The 17,227-nt window shown below is 35.9% G+C and overlaps 2 protein-coding genes across 3 annotated transcripts in view; one reads left to right on the forward strand and one right to left on the reverse strand.

Annotated features, from left to right (window-relative positions):
• Window positions 1-562: 562 nt before the first annotated feature.
• Window positions 563-12,212, forward strand: LOC107037982 (carboxylesterase 5A). Its single transcript, XM_015256826.2, has 4 exons — window positions 563-1,328; window positions 2,824-3,094; window positions 8,412-8,521; window positions 9,990-12,212. Exons 1-4 carry the CDS (start codon window positions 1,170-1,172, stop codon window positions 11,331-11,333), a joined length of 1,884 nt encoding a protein of 627 aa, XP_015112312.1. The 5' UTR covers window positions 563-1,169; the 3' UTR covers window positions 11,334-12,212.
• The window catches only part of LOC107037984 (ras-related protein Rap1), a 50,716-nt gene continuing 45,242 nt past the window's right edge, over window positions 11,754-17,227 (reverse strand). Inside the window, exons 1-4 of one of the 2 annotated variants that reach the window (XM_029126096.1) lie at window positions 15,873-16,073; window positions 15,206-15,480; window positions 14,136-14,417; window positions 11,754-12,763 (exon numbers count right to left, since the gene is read on the reverse strand). In XM_029126096.1, coding sequence (XP_028981929.1) covers window positions 12,674-12,763; window positions 14,136-14,417; window positions 15,206-15,388 — 555 coding nt within the window. In that variant the 5' untranslated portion in view covers window positions 15,389-15,480; window positions 15,873-16,073 and the 3' untranslated portion in view covers window positions 11,754-12,673. Of the gene's footprint in view, window positions 12,764-14,135; window positions 14,418-15,205; window positions 15,481-15,872; window positions 16,074-17,227 lie in introns of those variants that run through there. The other variant, XM_015256829.2, reaches the window with a different exon arrangement.

The raw sequence follows: 17,227 nt of genomic DNA on the forward strand, positions 1-17,227 counted from the left end.
TTATTGATGAATTTTCTATAATTTTTCGCGCAGTATTTGATTGAGCGATTGAGTTATTAAAAAATTGTAAATTTATAGAAGCTTTATCAAACTTGCATGATCGATGTCTTCAAAAAGAATGCAATTAATCCTCGCGCCTGAACAAATTCAATGCAGATTTTCGGAATCAAAGAAACTTTTGCGCTAGTCCACCCGTTCAAGTCAAATTCTGCTAATTTCACGCGAATAATCACTCCCTATCTAAAAATAATCCCCAATTTCTTCCCAAAGTCGCAACTTTGGAAAGAAATTGTAGCTAAAAATGAATTCAACTCGTCAAATTACGCAAAAACTTCACGGATTAATCACCTTCATTTAGATTGTGGATTTCGATTAATATTTGTTTAGATTTCATTTTCCATTCTAAATTGTCATTTTCCAAAATTTCCTGACAAACATTTTTAAAATAATTATGTTAATTATTGAAGAATTTTCTCTAATTATGTTCAACTCTCACAGGAAATAATTGACACGTTTAATAATTATTAAAAAATTCCAAAAGTATAGAAACTTTTGTCAAACCTGCATGATTGATGTCTTTAAAAAGAATAAAATTGAAAAAATTCAATGCAGATTTCAGGCAGTAAAGAAGCCTTTGCTCTTGCACACAATTACCCACGTCAGGTTGAAGCTATAAAATGCCAGGTTCATCTACTTAAAAAAATTCTCCTAATTTCACCCGAGCAATTGTCCCCCATCTAAAAATAATCCCCAATTTCTTCACAAACCCGCAACTTTGAGAAGAAATTGTACAAAAAAATGAATTCAACTCGCCAAATTACGCAAGAACTTCGTGCATTAATCACTCTACTTTACGAAGTGTGAACAAAACGACTGTTGACTCTCGTTGCATTTAAACGCCGCAGCTAAACCACCCCCAGCGTATATTTCCTTGGACCCACGATTTATGCATAAGCCAAGACGATAAAAATTGTGACGCGAAGTAAACGTAGAAAGGGGGAAAAACTAAACCAATAAAAGCCAAACAGAAGACCTGAACAGTCTAGGGCGCAGGTCTCCAACAACCTGGAGGAGGTCTCGGGCAATGCTGGAGTCACGCAAGCAGTACTACAAACCGCAGAAGGTTCGTGGAACTGTGGGCATTGCAATCTCTCTCCCAAAGCAGCAGGATGAAGTATCAAAACTTCAATGTTGTTGGCTTCCAAGTGCTCGTCGTTGTGATTATCGTTGGAGTTACAAGTTCCCAGAGGACAGTAGCGAGACAGGGGAGCGGAAAAGATCCACCGGTTGTCAAAATTCCGGATCAGGGGTCGATCATAGGTAGAGAGGTAAAATTTAAAAATAGTTTCTTCGTCATATCAGACTGCTTCGTTGATTTCCGTACGTTTGGGCAATCAGAATCAAACTCCTCGGAGGGTTCGATCATTTCTTCATTTCATACTGAGAACTTTTTTTTATGAGTACGACGTTGCTCGTATCATGAAACTCGCTGCTTGACAATTGACAAGAAGACGATATCTTACATTGAGACGAGAAACTTTTTGTCAAGGGATTTTGTACTGATCCGGAAGATAAGGGGCAATTAGGTTGCGACAAAAAAGCGAATTCTTGAATTAAGTCGAGTGGCTTTTGCGTTCATGTATTTATAATTTGAGGTTTGAACACTATTGAATAAATTAATTCAACTAGAGTTGGTCTCAGAAATTACTTTTTTTTTATAAATAAATTATTCTCGTCTTTGGGAGAGGTACAAAATCACTTGACGAGAGATTTCCCCCATTAAAAAATATGTAATAATATATATAATATGGGCCAATTCCATGGATTTTTCAAATTTATAAAGAATACATAATAAATATGTGTAAACCATATATTTTATGTATTTTCTTTATATAAATTGGGCCAATTTAAGATATATTTTTATATTTTTTTTTTTCAAAATATAAATTTTTCCGTGTGGGTTTCTTGTCAGCTTTCGAGGCATGAGTTTCTTGATAGAAGGGCAGACGTACTTGTTAGAAAACTTCTTTCTCAAATTAAATTGGATTCATGTTGAAGATCATTGATAGAGAAAAAAGTTTCTGGATTTCGGTGAAATTAATCTGAGAATCAGAGAAAAAGCTCTAGTTCTCAGTAGTTTTTACTTTGGTTCTGGAATGCAATGCTTTGGGATCTTAAAATAAAAGCCTTGAGGTTCTTAAATTGACACCCTTGTGTCCTTAAATTATGCTCATTAATTATGGGGTGACGTCGCAACTTGGGCAAATCCTTTACGCGCTCCGTCAGGAATCCTCACAAATTAGAGAACCTCCCCAACAGCTCTGGATTTCAATATCCACTGTTGGAAAAAAATTGAAATTTTTGGGAGAATGATATTAAATGCAATTTAAGGGGAAAAATTCATGAAATTTTAAATTTCATTGAAAACTCAATGAAATTTAAAATTTTTGAACAGTGCTGAGATGAGAATTCCTCGACTTATTTGAATTGTCAATGGAATCATGAATATTCAGCGCCGAATTGCGATGAATTGTCAATTAAATGACAATTAAAAACTGTATTTACTACAATTTTTGTGATTCCTACTAATTTTCAGCGAATAATCGAACTGAAATTTACAGTTCTCATTGATTTTTCCATGAAATTCTGAATTTTCTATAACAAAATTCCTCGAAATGTCAGTGGAACTAAAACGTGATAAAAACTTCCAAAAAGTGTACCAGAAATTTCAGCCGAAAGCCAGAAGCTTTTTTCTCTATGTCAAGTTTTGAGAACGAAATTAAAAAGAAGAGAGAACAGGAGTCATGTCTGGATTTCTTCCAGATTCTTCTGGCCAGGCCCCAGAAGGTAACGGTCTACCTGGGGATTCCTTACGCCCAGCCTCCAGTCGGAGAACTTCGCTTCCGACCTCCAGTGACGGATCCCCCCGTGAGCTGGAATGACACTAGAAACGCCACGCAATTCGCCCCTTCCTGTCAACAAACCAACAAATTCCTCAAGCACGAGAAGTTGTTTCGACAACTCTTGCTTCCGGATTTTGAGGAACCGGATGTCAGTGAGGACTGCCTGTACCTGAATCTTTATGTACCAGATGGTGAGTAATGTAAATGCTAGATTCATAACATCCCAATTTTTCAAGTAAATTAAAAAAAGTTTCCGTCTGGGATACAGTCAGATGAGTCTATTTGATTTTGGAATAAATTAAGGTATTTTAATAAATTAAAATATCCAAGTATTTTTTCCACTTTGGTACAAAGCACACTACACAGCAAAAAGGAATGTTTGAATTTCACACACCTTTTGTAGAGATTTTTCATATGTTAAAAAACGTCTGAATAAAATTAAAATTTGTCTGAATTTCATGTTTTCATTTTATTCAGACGTTTTTTAGGATCTGAAAAATGTCTACAAAAGGTGTGTCCAATTTCAACATTCATTTTTGTTGTGTATAGATTCAACCATTTTCAATTAAAAAATTTGTCAATTAAATTGCGTAAGAAAAATTTGAAAAAATCATGAATATTCAGCATCAGTCTAGTGACGTTTTGCACAGAATAACGATTTTTTGTAACAATCGTTGTTTATAAATAAATAATTTAAATTGTGTAAACTTTCGGAAACCTTATTTTTAGTAAAATTATGAATATGAATGAATTTGTTACGATTCCGAAAAAATGATTTTTATGGTTGAAAATTGTTCATAAATTATTTATAGAAAATACTCGTAATTTTCAAAAATTGCAATTTTTTAAAAATTATTTCATCAGTCATCAAAAATAGACTTTCTTATTTTTTTAAATATTTTTAAAATGTTTCCTGACGGTTCAATATCGAGATTCGAATTCAGACTTGCAAAGTTTAAATAATAAAATAATTTTATAATGTCCGGAAACTGAGGGTCGAATGGGGCTCAAATGAAAGCTCTGATGTTCCAAAAGTACTTGGATATCCCTAAGTCATTTCGAGATCTAAAAGAGAAAGAGACTGTTATGTCAGTGCATTCTGTAGGAAAATTTTCAATCAATTTTTCTGCATCTTCTGCAGAAAAATTCTGTCAGTCTTCTGCAAATCCGTTGAAATTTTTATCCTCAAATAATTTTTTTCTTATAATTGCTACCGAATCGGGAAATTCGTGCATGTGATTATGCGTCATTGTCCTTCATTCATCCTCTATTACCCCAGCCCGTGACATACTTCAACATATTCTCGACATTACCACAAGAGACAAGTTAGTTTCCTGAACTCGACCAGCCTAAATAATTCCGCTATTCAGGAATTTCCCCCCGAAAATTTTACCGCTCCCAGGAATGACATGTTAGTATTCCCAGGGTATCGCGTGACCAAGATCAAGAAAACGGAATTGAGATCGGTCGTAGTCTCTGCGTTCCTCGTATTTTCCTTTGTGATATTAAAGGGACAGACTTATCGCCGAGGTAACACTTAGGGCCTGACGGTAATGTTGGAGTACTACTGACCACTCGAACTGTTGTCATTAGCATTTTATGATGTAAACCCACATAATGATGGTAATCCAGTGATGTTTATGCGCATCTTCAGGGAATGGAAATTTTAGTCATTCTGGGGACGATTGTTATCTTAATTATCGTTCTGAATTGTTTGGGTCGGGCGAAATGAAGGTTGTGGATTCCGAGGGGCATAAGTTGAATATCAGACGTCACAACTGTTGAATAAATCTTCGGCGGTGAAGACATTGAAATTAATTTTTTCTTGGGGAATAGATACGTCAATGTTCATTCGCTTATTTCGTTTGAATTGCGAGAGATATTGATGACAAAAAAATCTGCATTATTTTTTCATTATTTTGATCATTGACAATATTCTCCAATTGTTTCCGGCAAGAGCTGAAACATGTCTGCTGAAGTTTCAAAGAGTTTTGCCATTGAAAATTCATAATTTGATGGAAAAATCCGGGAGAATTGTAAATTTCAGATTAATTATTCTGGGAAAATTAGTGAAAAATCAGGGAAATTCAGAGAAATCTCTTCTGGAATTCCAGATTTCTCTGAATTTTTAGGGAAATTACTTTACAAATTCCTGGAATTACAAGAATTGTAAAAGCATTCCATGAAAATTCAAGGGAATTGGGCAGTGAATATTCATTTCCACTTGAAAATTCATTTAAATTTTGGAATTTCCGCTAAAAAACTTGGATTTTGCTTGAATTTTACGAGAAACGTGAAATTCCATTGACTTTTTCCCCTTAAATCGAATTCAACGCCTTAAGGGGCAACGAAATGCTCCTATTTTGCCAAATTAAAAAAAAAATTTGAGCTAAAAGTGATCAATATTTTTACAGATCAAAGCACATTAATCTCTAAGAGACAATCATAACAATAATGATGAAGATCAATGTTCTTTGGTTTCAAATCATATCAATAACTTTGCGTACGGAATTTATTACAAAATTTCCAAGACCCGGTGGCCTTCAGTTCCACCTTAACCACTAATTCTCGAGTTGAGTTGCCATATCCTGTATCCCCACTCCTCAATTGACACGTAATTTCCCCATTCTAAAGTTTCCTGGAAAACAGCGCACGCAAATCCAAATCCCCAGTTCAATTTCAAAGTGTAAAAATTCCCGTTAACAATGGCCTACACGTGACCCTAATCACACCACAACAAAGCGATTTCCATCATTGCCCCAGTGAAGAAAAATTTAAATGAGAGCGAGAAAAAAAAGCGGGCGCGACCTGGATATCCTCCCCTGATCCGACGAATAGAATAAATTCAGCTTTTCACAGGACACTTTAACCGATAATGTATCTTGATAAATTATTCATGATTATTTATTCACGTACAAGGAAAAGCGAGAAGTGCTCCTTTAGAATTCAAGAAAAGTGTGGATAATTTATTCCTTTCTGCCGCCGAATGTAACAGACCAATCGAATGTTTGGGAAATGCCTGGGCGCGGAGACAGTATCGAAAGGAGTGAAGGAAATTTTGTTTTTATATAATTGACGTTTGAGTCCTAAGGGAGGGAAGAGGGCACGGTCGATATTCGGGGGGTAACAGAGTGTAACTGGTGCACCTGTGGGGTGGCACGCGATCTTCTAGGGCCGCACCAAAAGATGTCGAGATACGGAGGCGAGTCACGAAGCCAAACGCCTGTTTTTCCATTTACTTGCGGGGGTGCTTGGGAAAAGCTGAGACCAGTCAAATGTGACTGCCGTGTCCTTATGACTTTCGGTCATTAAAAAAAAAGTGGCGTAGAATGTGACGTAAGACAGCTTAAAATAGAATAGAGAATACCGTGATGGTTTCCTTTCGTCAATTAGGGAATGGGTTTCTTGTGCGTGGCCAGGACGAAGGAAATGAAGAGCTAGGCGTGGATCGATCGGGGAATGATTGAATTGATTCCGATGTCTCGATGCGGTGGGGGGTGTTTAGTCATCGTTGGAGGGGACTGGCTGACAGGTAGATGTGGTCTTCTTTGATGGAGTCATCCGGGAATTATCGCGTCATGAATGATTAAACATTGGGAGGGGTGACGGACAATCTGTGGAGACTATTTGGGAAAGTATTGAGCGATTTTTGTCTGAGGAATTCAGGGGGTGAATATGAATAATTGTATGCACTGAGAGAAAATCGAATTGCGAACACGTCTGGTTTGCACCAAAAAAATCAAATCTAGTGCTGATAATTTCAAGACTGTCCTGGGATAGACAATTTTCCTTGCAAAAGTTGATTTAGAGTGCCAAAAAATTTGTATCCGGTGTGCAAACAAGAAATGTTATTTCTATCACTCAATGTTCGGTTTATGCGAAACAGGGGACAGTAGTTAGTTGGTAATCACAATATGTGTAAACCATATATTTTATGTATTTTCTTTATATAAATTGGGCCAATTTAAGAAATTTTTTCATATATTTTTCAAAATATAAATTTTTCCGTGTGGGTTTCTTGTTGTCAATTTTCGAGGCATGAGTTTCTGGATAGAAGGGAAGACGTACTTGTTAGAAAACTTCTTTCTCAAATTAAATTGGATTCATGTTGAAGATCATTGATAGAGAAAAAAGTTTCTGGATTTCGGTGAACTTAATCTGAGAATCAGAGAAAAAGCTCTAGTTCTCAGTAGTTTTTACTTTAGTTCTGGAATGCAATGCTTTGGGATCTTAAAATAAAAGCCTTGAGGTTCTTAAATTGACATCCTTGTGTCCTTAAATTATGCTCATTAATTATGGGGTGACGTCGCAATTTGGGCAAACCCTTTACGCGCTCCGTCAGGAATCGTCACAAATTAGAGAACCTCCCCAACAGCTCTGGATTTCAATACCCACTGTTGGAAAAAATTTGAAATTTTCGGGAGAATGATATTAAATGCAATTTAATGTGAAAAATTCATGAAATTTTAGATTTCACTGAAAACTCATTGAAAATCCAAATTTTTGAACAGTGCTGAGATGAGAATTCCTCGACTTATTTGAATTGTCAATGGAATCATGAATATTCAGCGCCGAATTGCGATGAATTGTCAATTAAATGACAATTAAAAAATGTATTTACTACAATTTTTGTGATTCCTACTAATTTTCAGCGAATAATCGAACTGAAATTTACAGTTCTCATTGATTTTTCCATGAAATTCTAATTAATTACAGACAGGATATGAATCCTTAAATGAAATGATAATGAAGATATGACAGCAATTGTGTAAGTTGGGGACAAAAGATTTCTTGATAAACTTGACTCTGTAAGAGATATTTTATCCTGAATGGCGCCGGCTCGTGTGAATGATCTGCGTCTTGAGCCGAATATAGAATATATAATATTCGTTGTTGTTGAAAGGGGAGTAATTATTCATGTTTAAGACTACAAATTTGAATCAAACAATTTTTTTTGTAATTTTCAACTAACGACTTTTTTGGTCCAAGCGAGACTTATTTGAGAACACGTTCGTTTTTCTTTCAGTGTATGATGTATGATGTACACTTTTCTTTTCCTAAAATCAATCATGAATGCGATAATTTTACATTCAATAACTGAACGTGACTGATGGTAGCTCGATTGGTAAGAGCATTAATCTAGTAATCTGAAGGTTGTGACTTCAAATCCCATCTGGGTATGTGATTTCCGATGCGTCGATTGATTCAGTCGCGCTTTCGTACACATTTCGTCTGCTTATTTTAAGTAGATTGAGGGCAAATCCCAACTGGATATGTCTAGATCAACTACTTTTTACAAGTCGAAATATGCAACTTCACAAATGAAATGGAATCATTAATTGAATATGGTAGATGTTCAATTGATCACAGTATATCGTCACCTATGAAATAGTCAATGATATCCAATATTCAAAAAGACTCGACAAAAATTCACTGCTGCAATGACTGAAGCCCTCCCCCAACAATTTCCCACCTGAAATCATTAATTAAAATTGACTTTCCCCTCAGGTCCACCCCCCGAAGATGGCTGGCCAGTGATGGTGTGGTTCCACGGTGGTGACTTCAACACCGGCACCCCGGCAATATGGGACGCGACAACTCTCGTCAACAAGCAGAAGGTAACCCAAAATCTACCTAAAAATGTTCACACTTGACTCCTTGCCAAGACCTTGACACCCGCCACCTCAACTCTCTTAACAGTACTAGATACACTCGAAAGATATCTCCATGCAACGCATAAACAATGCAAACAACCTTAGCCCCTTATTTATACATGGAGGAAAATTCCCTTTTAAAGAAATTGATGTAATGTTTTCTGTCACTGATCTATTCGGTTATAATTCAAGTATTCATAGGTATTACGATAGCCATAGCTACAGTTACAGACTAACTATTACTATAACTATTAATAGTATAACTATTGATTATATTTATAAGTATACCTATAAATATTTATTTAGTTATGTATAGTTATACATAACTATAACTAATAGTAATTAATAGTTATAGTAATAGTTCGTATATAACTATTAATTATATAACTATTAATTAATAGTTATAGACGAACTATTACTATAACTATTAATTACTATTAGTTATAGTTATGGGTAGTTATACATAACTAAATAAATATTTATAGGTATACTTATAAATATCGATAACTATAATTATTTCTGTAGCTATAAGTATAGTATCTACGCAATTTTAACAATTTCTACAACTTGAAATTGCTCAATGAATTTTGATAATTTCAATAATTTATCCATTATAACAACAAGCGTATACAATGCATTTCATGCATTCCTCTTTTTTTATAGAAAAAAAAACTATAAGGCCCAATGAGCATATTTATAACGCGCGGAGTGCGCAAGATACCCTAGGCTTCAGAAAAACTCCAGTGTTGGCATTGGCATTTTTATCGGGTATCACGTGAATTTTGCTTGTATTGATGTGAAATGTTCACATCAATCACAAAAATTTTACTTAAGAACACTAGAACTTTTCTAAAGACTTTCTCCGCGTGTATAAAATAGATATGCGTACGTCGGCATGAAAAGGTACCACTCTGTCGATCCTACTTTCCGAGAGATTTACGTTTTTGTCTCAGGAACTCCCTTTTACACCAATATTAAATTCTTTTTTTTTCATCTTCTCCAGTGAGGTCACTTTTGACCCTATGAGGCTCATTTTGGGCTCAAAATGTGCGCAATGTTATCAATATCATCAGAGTATACGTACACTGATAGAAAGAATTAGTTGTTGTTAACAAATGGATTTGGTTGGAGGATAGGGTTTCTTCGGTCTCACCAAATGTTCATTCGTTAACAGAAACGTTAACAGAAACCTTGTTTGACTCAACCTTACCCTTTCAAGCGAACCATTCGTTAACTATTAACGACTATTTAATTGATCACATTCAAACTTACCATTCATTAGTAGTTCACGAATCTCGTTTGGAATAAATGAATGATTCTATCATTGTACCTCCATATCGACAAAGTGCTCCCTTTTTATGCGGACGTCCGCAAAGATCACCGTCTCAGCTTAAGAATTCAAGATGAATCAAAGCCCCCGAATAAATTTCAGATCCTCGTGGTGACAGTGGCTTACCGGCTGAACATCTTCGGTTTCTTCACAACAGGGGACGCCGAAGCCCCCGGAAACTACGGAATGCTGGACCAAGTGGCGGCCCTCGACTGGATAAAGACCAACATCGAGTTGTTCGAGGGCTCGCCCCGAAACGTCGTGATCTCCGGTCACAATGCAGGCTCGATAAGCGTCGGCCTCCACATAACGAGTCCCCTAAGCAAAGGAAAATTCGCGAAAGCGATAGCAATGAGCGGCGACGCCATCGCCTCAGTGCGAACCGCGGACCAAGAGCTCCCCGTGGCGGAACAGGTGGCTGACAGATTCGCTTGTGTTCACAAGCCCACTTCGTTGCTAATGGAGTGTCTGAGGCGAATAGCGCCGAAAGTTTTGCTGGATGGTACCTCTCAGATCGAGACCTGGGGCCCGATAATAGACGCCGACACGAATAATTCATCAGATCCCTTCCTTCCGCTTCACCCACGGGACATCCTAGACTCCGGCAACTTCAATGCTGTTCCACTAATGGCTGGTTACACCAGTAACGAACAGTCCCTAGCTTACATGGAGATATCGGATAATCCGGACGACGGGGGTATCATGTCGCTTTCGAAATTCGAGAGCACCATAACCGACGAGATAATCTCATCAATCCAAAAGCCAGACAACACGAGCACCTGCGAGTCCAAGCCTCAACTGGCTGCTGATGCTGTGCTGTTCTTCTACAGACCCTATCCCCCCTCCACAGACCCAGCTGTCTTCAGGGACAGATACCTCGACATGCAGACAGAGAAGAATTACGCAGCTGGTCTGACTTACCTAGCTTCCAAAGTGTCGAAGGAGAAGAGCGCCTTTGTCTACCGTTTTGACTATCGATCGAGAACCTCCAAGGTCATCCAAGAGGTGCCACTCTGGGCAGGCGTCCCTCACATGTTCGAGCTTCCCTTCGTCTGGGGTCTTCCACACGTCTTTCCAACGTCCACATCCAGCAGCATCAATTGGTCCACCAGTGATAGGAACCTCGCTGATGTCGTCATGATGCTTGTCGGTAATTTCGTGAGATCTGGCAGCCCATCCTTACTCAATGTCAGGTGGGAAGCCTTCACCGAGGAGGCACCTGGGATACTAGTCATCAACAGGACTATCAGTATCAATCCCAATGAGATTGACTACAGAGCACTTGCGTTCTGGAACGATTACTATCCGTTTGTTGTTGAGGAGGCCATGAACCAGTGCTGCAATGCCACTGGAGCCAATGGAGCTTCGGGTGTTCACAGAAATCTAATTGCGGTTTATACGGCATTTGGAGTTGTTGCTCTCAGCGTTATCAAGATTCTCGGTTAATCTGGGGTTATTGTTTTTTCAGGGGTTAAATTTTTCGAAGGTTTATCCAGTGGTTGCATATATTAGATATTTAATGGGATATGAGACATTCCATACTGATCTGTCATCATTTTTTTGTCTTATGAAGTGTAATTGGCATGTGCAAATTTTGGGAAATCTATGTTGCGAACAAATAAGAGGATTTGAGTAAATGAAAGAACAATTCTTTTTGGTTTTGCAAATGCGTTTAGTAACACATACTTCGATTTTTCCGCACAATTTTAGAATCGGATTGATTCATAATTATGAATTAGTCATTTTGTAATGGAATGTCTCATATTTGATCAATGAGGAGACAATTTTGTTACATTTTCATCTCCTCATTTGTCTAATCAATTCGTTATTAGGGACTTGTCATTTATTGGTCATGTGTACAACGAATATTTTCAACATTTACTGAATTTTTATTATTTGCTTCAATACGGAGAAGATATAGAAAAACATATATTGTTTTGGGAAACAAACGGTTTGATAACTTATGAATATTTTGATGCTTTGATAATTAATAATCATTGTATGTACCGTCTATATAATAATAATTATTATATTATGTAAGAGAGAGGTGCGCGGCGAATTAATGAGGGGGGAGAGGGGGAGAAAGGGGAGGGCTGGTGTGGCCTCGGCGCACGCGCACATCCAAACATACTCATCTTTTTTCCTCAATTCATCATCATCACATCCTCATTATTTTTAAAATTCCTAAATACAATTAATCATTAATCAATCATTTTCCCCCTTGAAGTTTATTCAATTTTTTTTCTTGTTTTTCTCATGCAAAAATCCCTATGACCAACGTCTCGGGGCCTCGTTAGATAATTAAATTGTTTTCATTTTCTTTAATTACGAATTTTAAGTTCCTTTTTCATTTGTGCGCTACTGATGCGCGTGCACATGAGCCACCCCGGGACAAACTTATGTACAATTATTATCGCCCCACATTCATCATCGTCGTGATAACTTTCTCTACGAAAAACAAATAATCTCTCACTCGTTTTCTATTCTGTCTTATTGCCTTTAGGTGCATTCTCGTGGCTGTTGGCCGACTTTTAGTCTTTATTGTGATTGAAATTTTTTGTTTCTGGTAGTTTTGTTTTGTTTTTGTTATTTTTTTTTTTCAATTTTCGAGCTGGTGGTGGGATCCTTGTCACTAGTCTCACATATCCGCTTGTCCCCTGATTCACCACTAGTATCCTTCGGCTTTTTCAGTTATTACTCTTGATTACTTGTTGGATTTCTTTCTTTTTTCCTCGTTTTAATGTTGGTTGTCACGCGGGTGGTTTGCGGCCAAGGCCGCTTCTACCTTACAGAAGTAGGCACAACGATTTCTTTTTCTGTTTCATCTTCTTTTCTGGGGATTTTTTATTGATTTGTCGCACGAGGTCGTAGAAGACCTGAAAACAATGATTTTGGGTTAGGTTTTCATCATTTGGATATCACTGACAGGAAATAATAGATTGGTGAGTTAATTTCATTTGAGTAACAATTATTTGGTTATTAATTGGTAAATTAACATGATTTTATGGCGAATACCAGTTATCTTTCTTGAGATTGATTTAAAAAGGTATTTCGAAGGAGCAACATTCAATTTAGTTATCGATGTAATCATCTCCTAGGGACGGATTCTCGATCAATTCACGAAAGTAGAGAATTTCGTAATTGGAATTTATATTAGATCGAAAAAAAAAGGTTTCCCATTCTTGGGGTAAATACTCATTTGATCCAAGTAGAATTACCTCAAGAAGAAATAATTGATATTCACCGCAAACTCGTATTTATTTGAAAATTGTTCACCGATATAATACATGTTCTAAGAAAAAATCGTCTCAATAAAATTAATTTTTTGTATACTGAGAGAAATAAAATATTCTCTTAACGAGGTCTTGCTTGAACTAATAAAATCGAACCAATTAAATTGTACAAAATTTTGCACAGAATAATCATTTTTTTAAATAATAGAAATTATGGAAAATTTGTTAGGATTCCAAACAAATGATTTTGATTATGGACAATTGATTGTTTATAAATTATTTATAGAAACTGCTCGTAATTTTAAAAAATTTCACTTTTTAAATTATTTCATCAATCTTCCTCCAAGCTATACTAAACACTATAAACAACAGTTTCCTTTCTAATATTTTTCCACATTTTTAAAATGTTTTATAACGGTTCAATATTGAAATTCAAATTCATACCTGCAAAGTTTGAATAAAAAAATCATTGTAAAATGTCCGGAAATTTAGGGTCAAATATATAAAACTATAAAAGCAGTTCGCCGAAGAAAAAATAGCCAAAGTACTGGGATATTCTTAAATTAAATAATAAAAAAGATATGATATCAATTTTGTGACTTGGAGTCAAAATATTTCTTGATAAATTTTTCTCTAAAAGAGATTTTCATCCTGGAAGGGCATCGTCTCATGTGAATGATCCGCAGATCAATTAGTCATGTTTGAAACTTTGAAATTCAGATCGAACAAATTTTTTTTAGTAATTTTCAACTAGCGATTTTTTTGGGCCAAGCAAGACTTTTTTTTAGAGCTTGTTCGTTTCTCTCTCATTGTATCAGTGGTCACGTGGGCATTCAAAAGGTCATTCTCGAGTGGATGAGGGAATCTGGGATATAACGAGTTTAATTCATTGAATATTGAACGGGGAGAATCTATTATCTATTCAGTTTTTTCCTTCCTGACGGAAATTAAACTCCGTAAAAAGACTCTTACGTATTTGATAGACTTGGGGGATCGATGAGTGAGTGCTACTTACGTCATAAACATTAATTTTAGCTTTGGCAGAGGTCTCCATGAAGGCGCAGTTGAATAGTCGGGCAAGGTTAACGCCCTGATCTTTTCCCACTACCCTCTCGTCCTCCAAGTCACACTTGTTGCCGACCAGTACCATTGGAACATCGTCCGTGTCCTTTACCCGTAATATTTGTTCCCTGAGGTCTTGTAGATCGTTAAACGTCGATTGGGCTGTAATTGAATAAACTAGAACGAAACCCTGGCCATTCTTCATGTATAAATCCCTCATGGCTGTGAATTGTTCCTTGAAAATTAAGACATTTGTTGTTAGAATTTATTTCGTATTAACAGGTTATTATTGGTAATGACTCAGGGAAATATTTATTTTAGGGTAACGCTAGGGAAATGAACAATTGAGTCAAAACTAATTGTCAATGGTTGACTTTTTTTTTTAATTTGCTGAACTTTCGAAAACGTTAACAATTTTGATTATGATTTCAAACAAAGGTGGGGGGCTGTGACTGTTTACAAATTTTCCATGAAAAAATTATTTTTTTGTTTATTTAAAAATCCTTCGCAAAAGTTAGTCTTTTAGTTTTAGTGGAGCAATTTTTATTATTGACATTTTTTATTGTAATGTTTTTTCAGGGATGTCAAAGCAATTTCACAATTTCTGTGGCAAATAGATTGCGTGATATAAATTTCAATAATTTCATGAAGAATAAAAAAATATTAAATGGCATTCTTCCTTTGTTTTGAATGAATAATGAAAATTCGCTGAAGTTTCGAAAAATTAAAAGTTTTCACTGAAAATTTTTCTCAAGATTGAGAAAAAAAATTGTTGTGGGGAGGATGATTGTTTAGAATTTTTAATGAAAAAAGCAATTTTTCAATTATTTAAAAATCTTTCCCAAAAAGTAGACTTTTCAATTTTCTTCCAAATGTTCCTAATGTTTTCCAACAATTTTAAATAAAGAATCGAATTCATATATTCAAAGTTGAAACAATAAAATCATCTTCATTTCTTCGCGTTATCTTCATTAATAAAAAAATAGGATTATTTCAAATTCCTCCGAATAAAAAAAAAATTACCGTGCCGGCTGTGTCCAAGATCTCCAGCATACACTGCTGTCCATCAACCTCAACCTGCTTTCGATAACTGTCCTCAATCGTTGGGTCGTATTTTTCAACAAATATACCCTGAACAAACTGGACAGTGAGGGCTGATTTCCCAACACCACCACTACCCAAGACAACTATCTTATATTCACGCATTGTTATTCAGTCCCTAGACTATCTATTCCTTGTCACAGCCGAGGGGTCACCGAATCCGCCGCGTCTTGTCCTCCTTTCGTTTCGAGCTGCACCTGTGGAACAGAACAGTATAAAAATTATGATTTCAGTTGTTTTTTCTCTCCGAGGGGGAGAATAATGGGGGAAAAAAATGAGAGAATAAAATGAGGAAATCCGAGAGTTGGATTGCAAACAATAAGACAGACAGTTAATTATTCTTATTTATCTGTTGGAGTCTGCGCCGTGAATGCTGAAAGGATAAAGAGATTATTATGCAACAGATTCATCGAATGAAAGGACTTATTGAATGGATTCTCAGGCCGAAAATAAAGCCTGACGTAAATCGTACTTCGTCCCTCGATAAGACTTTCATTATCTCAAAAAATTTAATCAAAACTTTCAACTCATTCCGACAAAATTCAGACACCAGAGCTGGCGGCTCATTACTCTAATTAGCTAATTGTACCAGAACTATTCCTCAGTGAGCCTCTGAGATAGACGTTTGGTCCAGCGAGTTGTCCGACACGATCGTAGAAGTACAGAATACACATGAAATTGAAATACACGAGGCAATAACGTTAATTGGACCGCGGGCCTCTGGTGGGCAAACCAATTTCCCTTCTTTCATTGGTTTATTTCCACTCAAACTTCCGGATATGCGGACCAAGTGTCCCACCAACGAGGAAATGAATCGGAACAGCGCTTGGACGATGTTGAGACGCTTGGAAAATTGAATGAGATGTGTGGCACGTCCACTTCCTGGTTATTCATCATTGCTAATTATATGGGCTGATGGATGAATCAGAGAGGAGTCATGAGAAAGAATTGCTTGTTAGACTGTTGTCCAGACTTTTTTTTTTCACATTAATTTGTTGAGAGGAATTTGAGGATCAGTAAATTTTGATGAGATGTTTGTTAATGGATTTCATTCCGATAATTTAAATAAGAGAATGTAAGATCGTATAATAATGGATTCATTGTTTAGATGAAGCAATTATTAATGGAGAGATGAAATGAAATGGATCAATTTGTCATCAGTTCTCGCTGAATGTCTAGAAAAACTGAATATGTAAATGAAAATCTGGTATTTGTTTCGTTTTCATTTACCCAACAGAAATATTGACTCAACCATCTCGAAATTAAGGAAGAGCATATTTCAATCCGCTATTAAACAACTCCTCAAGAATCTTTTGTATTCCTCACAATTTTCCAAGTGAAAAAAACGGAATTGGAATTTTAATATTTTTCTCGATTTACTTTTGAAAGTAGTTTGTTGAGAGGAATTTGCAGATGAGTAAATTTTGACGAGACGTTTATTATTAACAGCTTTCATTTCACTACTTTAAATAATAGAATATATTAATTTTCGTTATTTTCATTTCATTTATATAAATGAAAATCTCGAATAAAATATGGACTCAATAATTTGCATCCCAACTGAGAAAAATGCAATTGAAACTGTAATTTTTTTCTTTACTTTTTTTTCTCAATGAAATGTTTTGAGAAAAATTTGCAGATGAGTAAATTTTGCTGAGATGTTTATTATTAATAGCTTTCATTTCGCAAGAATCTCTCGAATTGCTCACAATTTTCGAAGTGAGAAAAACGGAATTGAAATTTTAATATTTTTCTCGATTTCTTTTTGAAAGTAGTTTGTTGAGACAAATTTGCAGATGAGTAAATTTTGCTGAGATATTTATTCTTAATAGCTTTCATTTCACTATTTTAAATAATACAATATATTAATTTTCGTTATTTTCATTTCATTTATGTTTCATTTATACAAATGAAAATCGCGAATAAAAATATGGACTCAATCAT

This window comes from Diachasma alloeum, unplaced genomic scaffold (assembly GCF_001412515.2).
Source record: "Diachasma alloeum isolate Michigan unplaced genomic scaffold, Dall2.0 Dall_scaffold_00276, whole genome shotgun sequence".
Classification (NCBI taxonomy): domain Eukaryota; kingdom Metazoa; phylum Arthropoda; class Insecta; order Hymenoptera; family Braconidae; genus Diachasma; species Diachasma alloeum.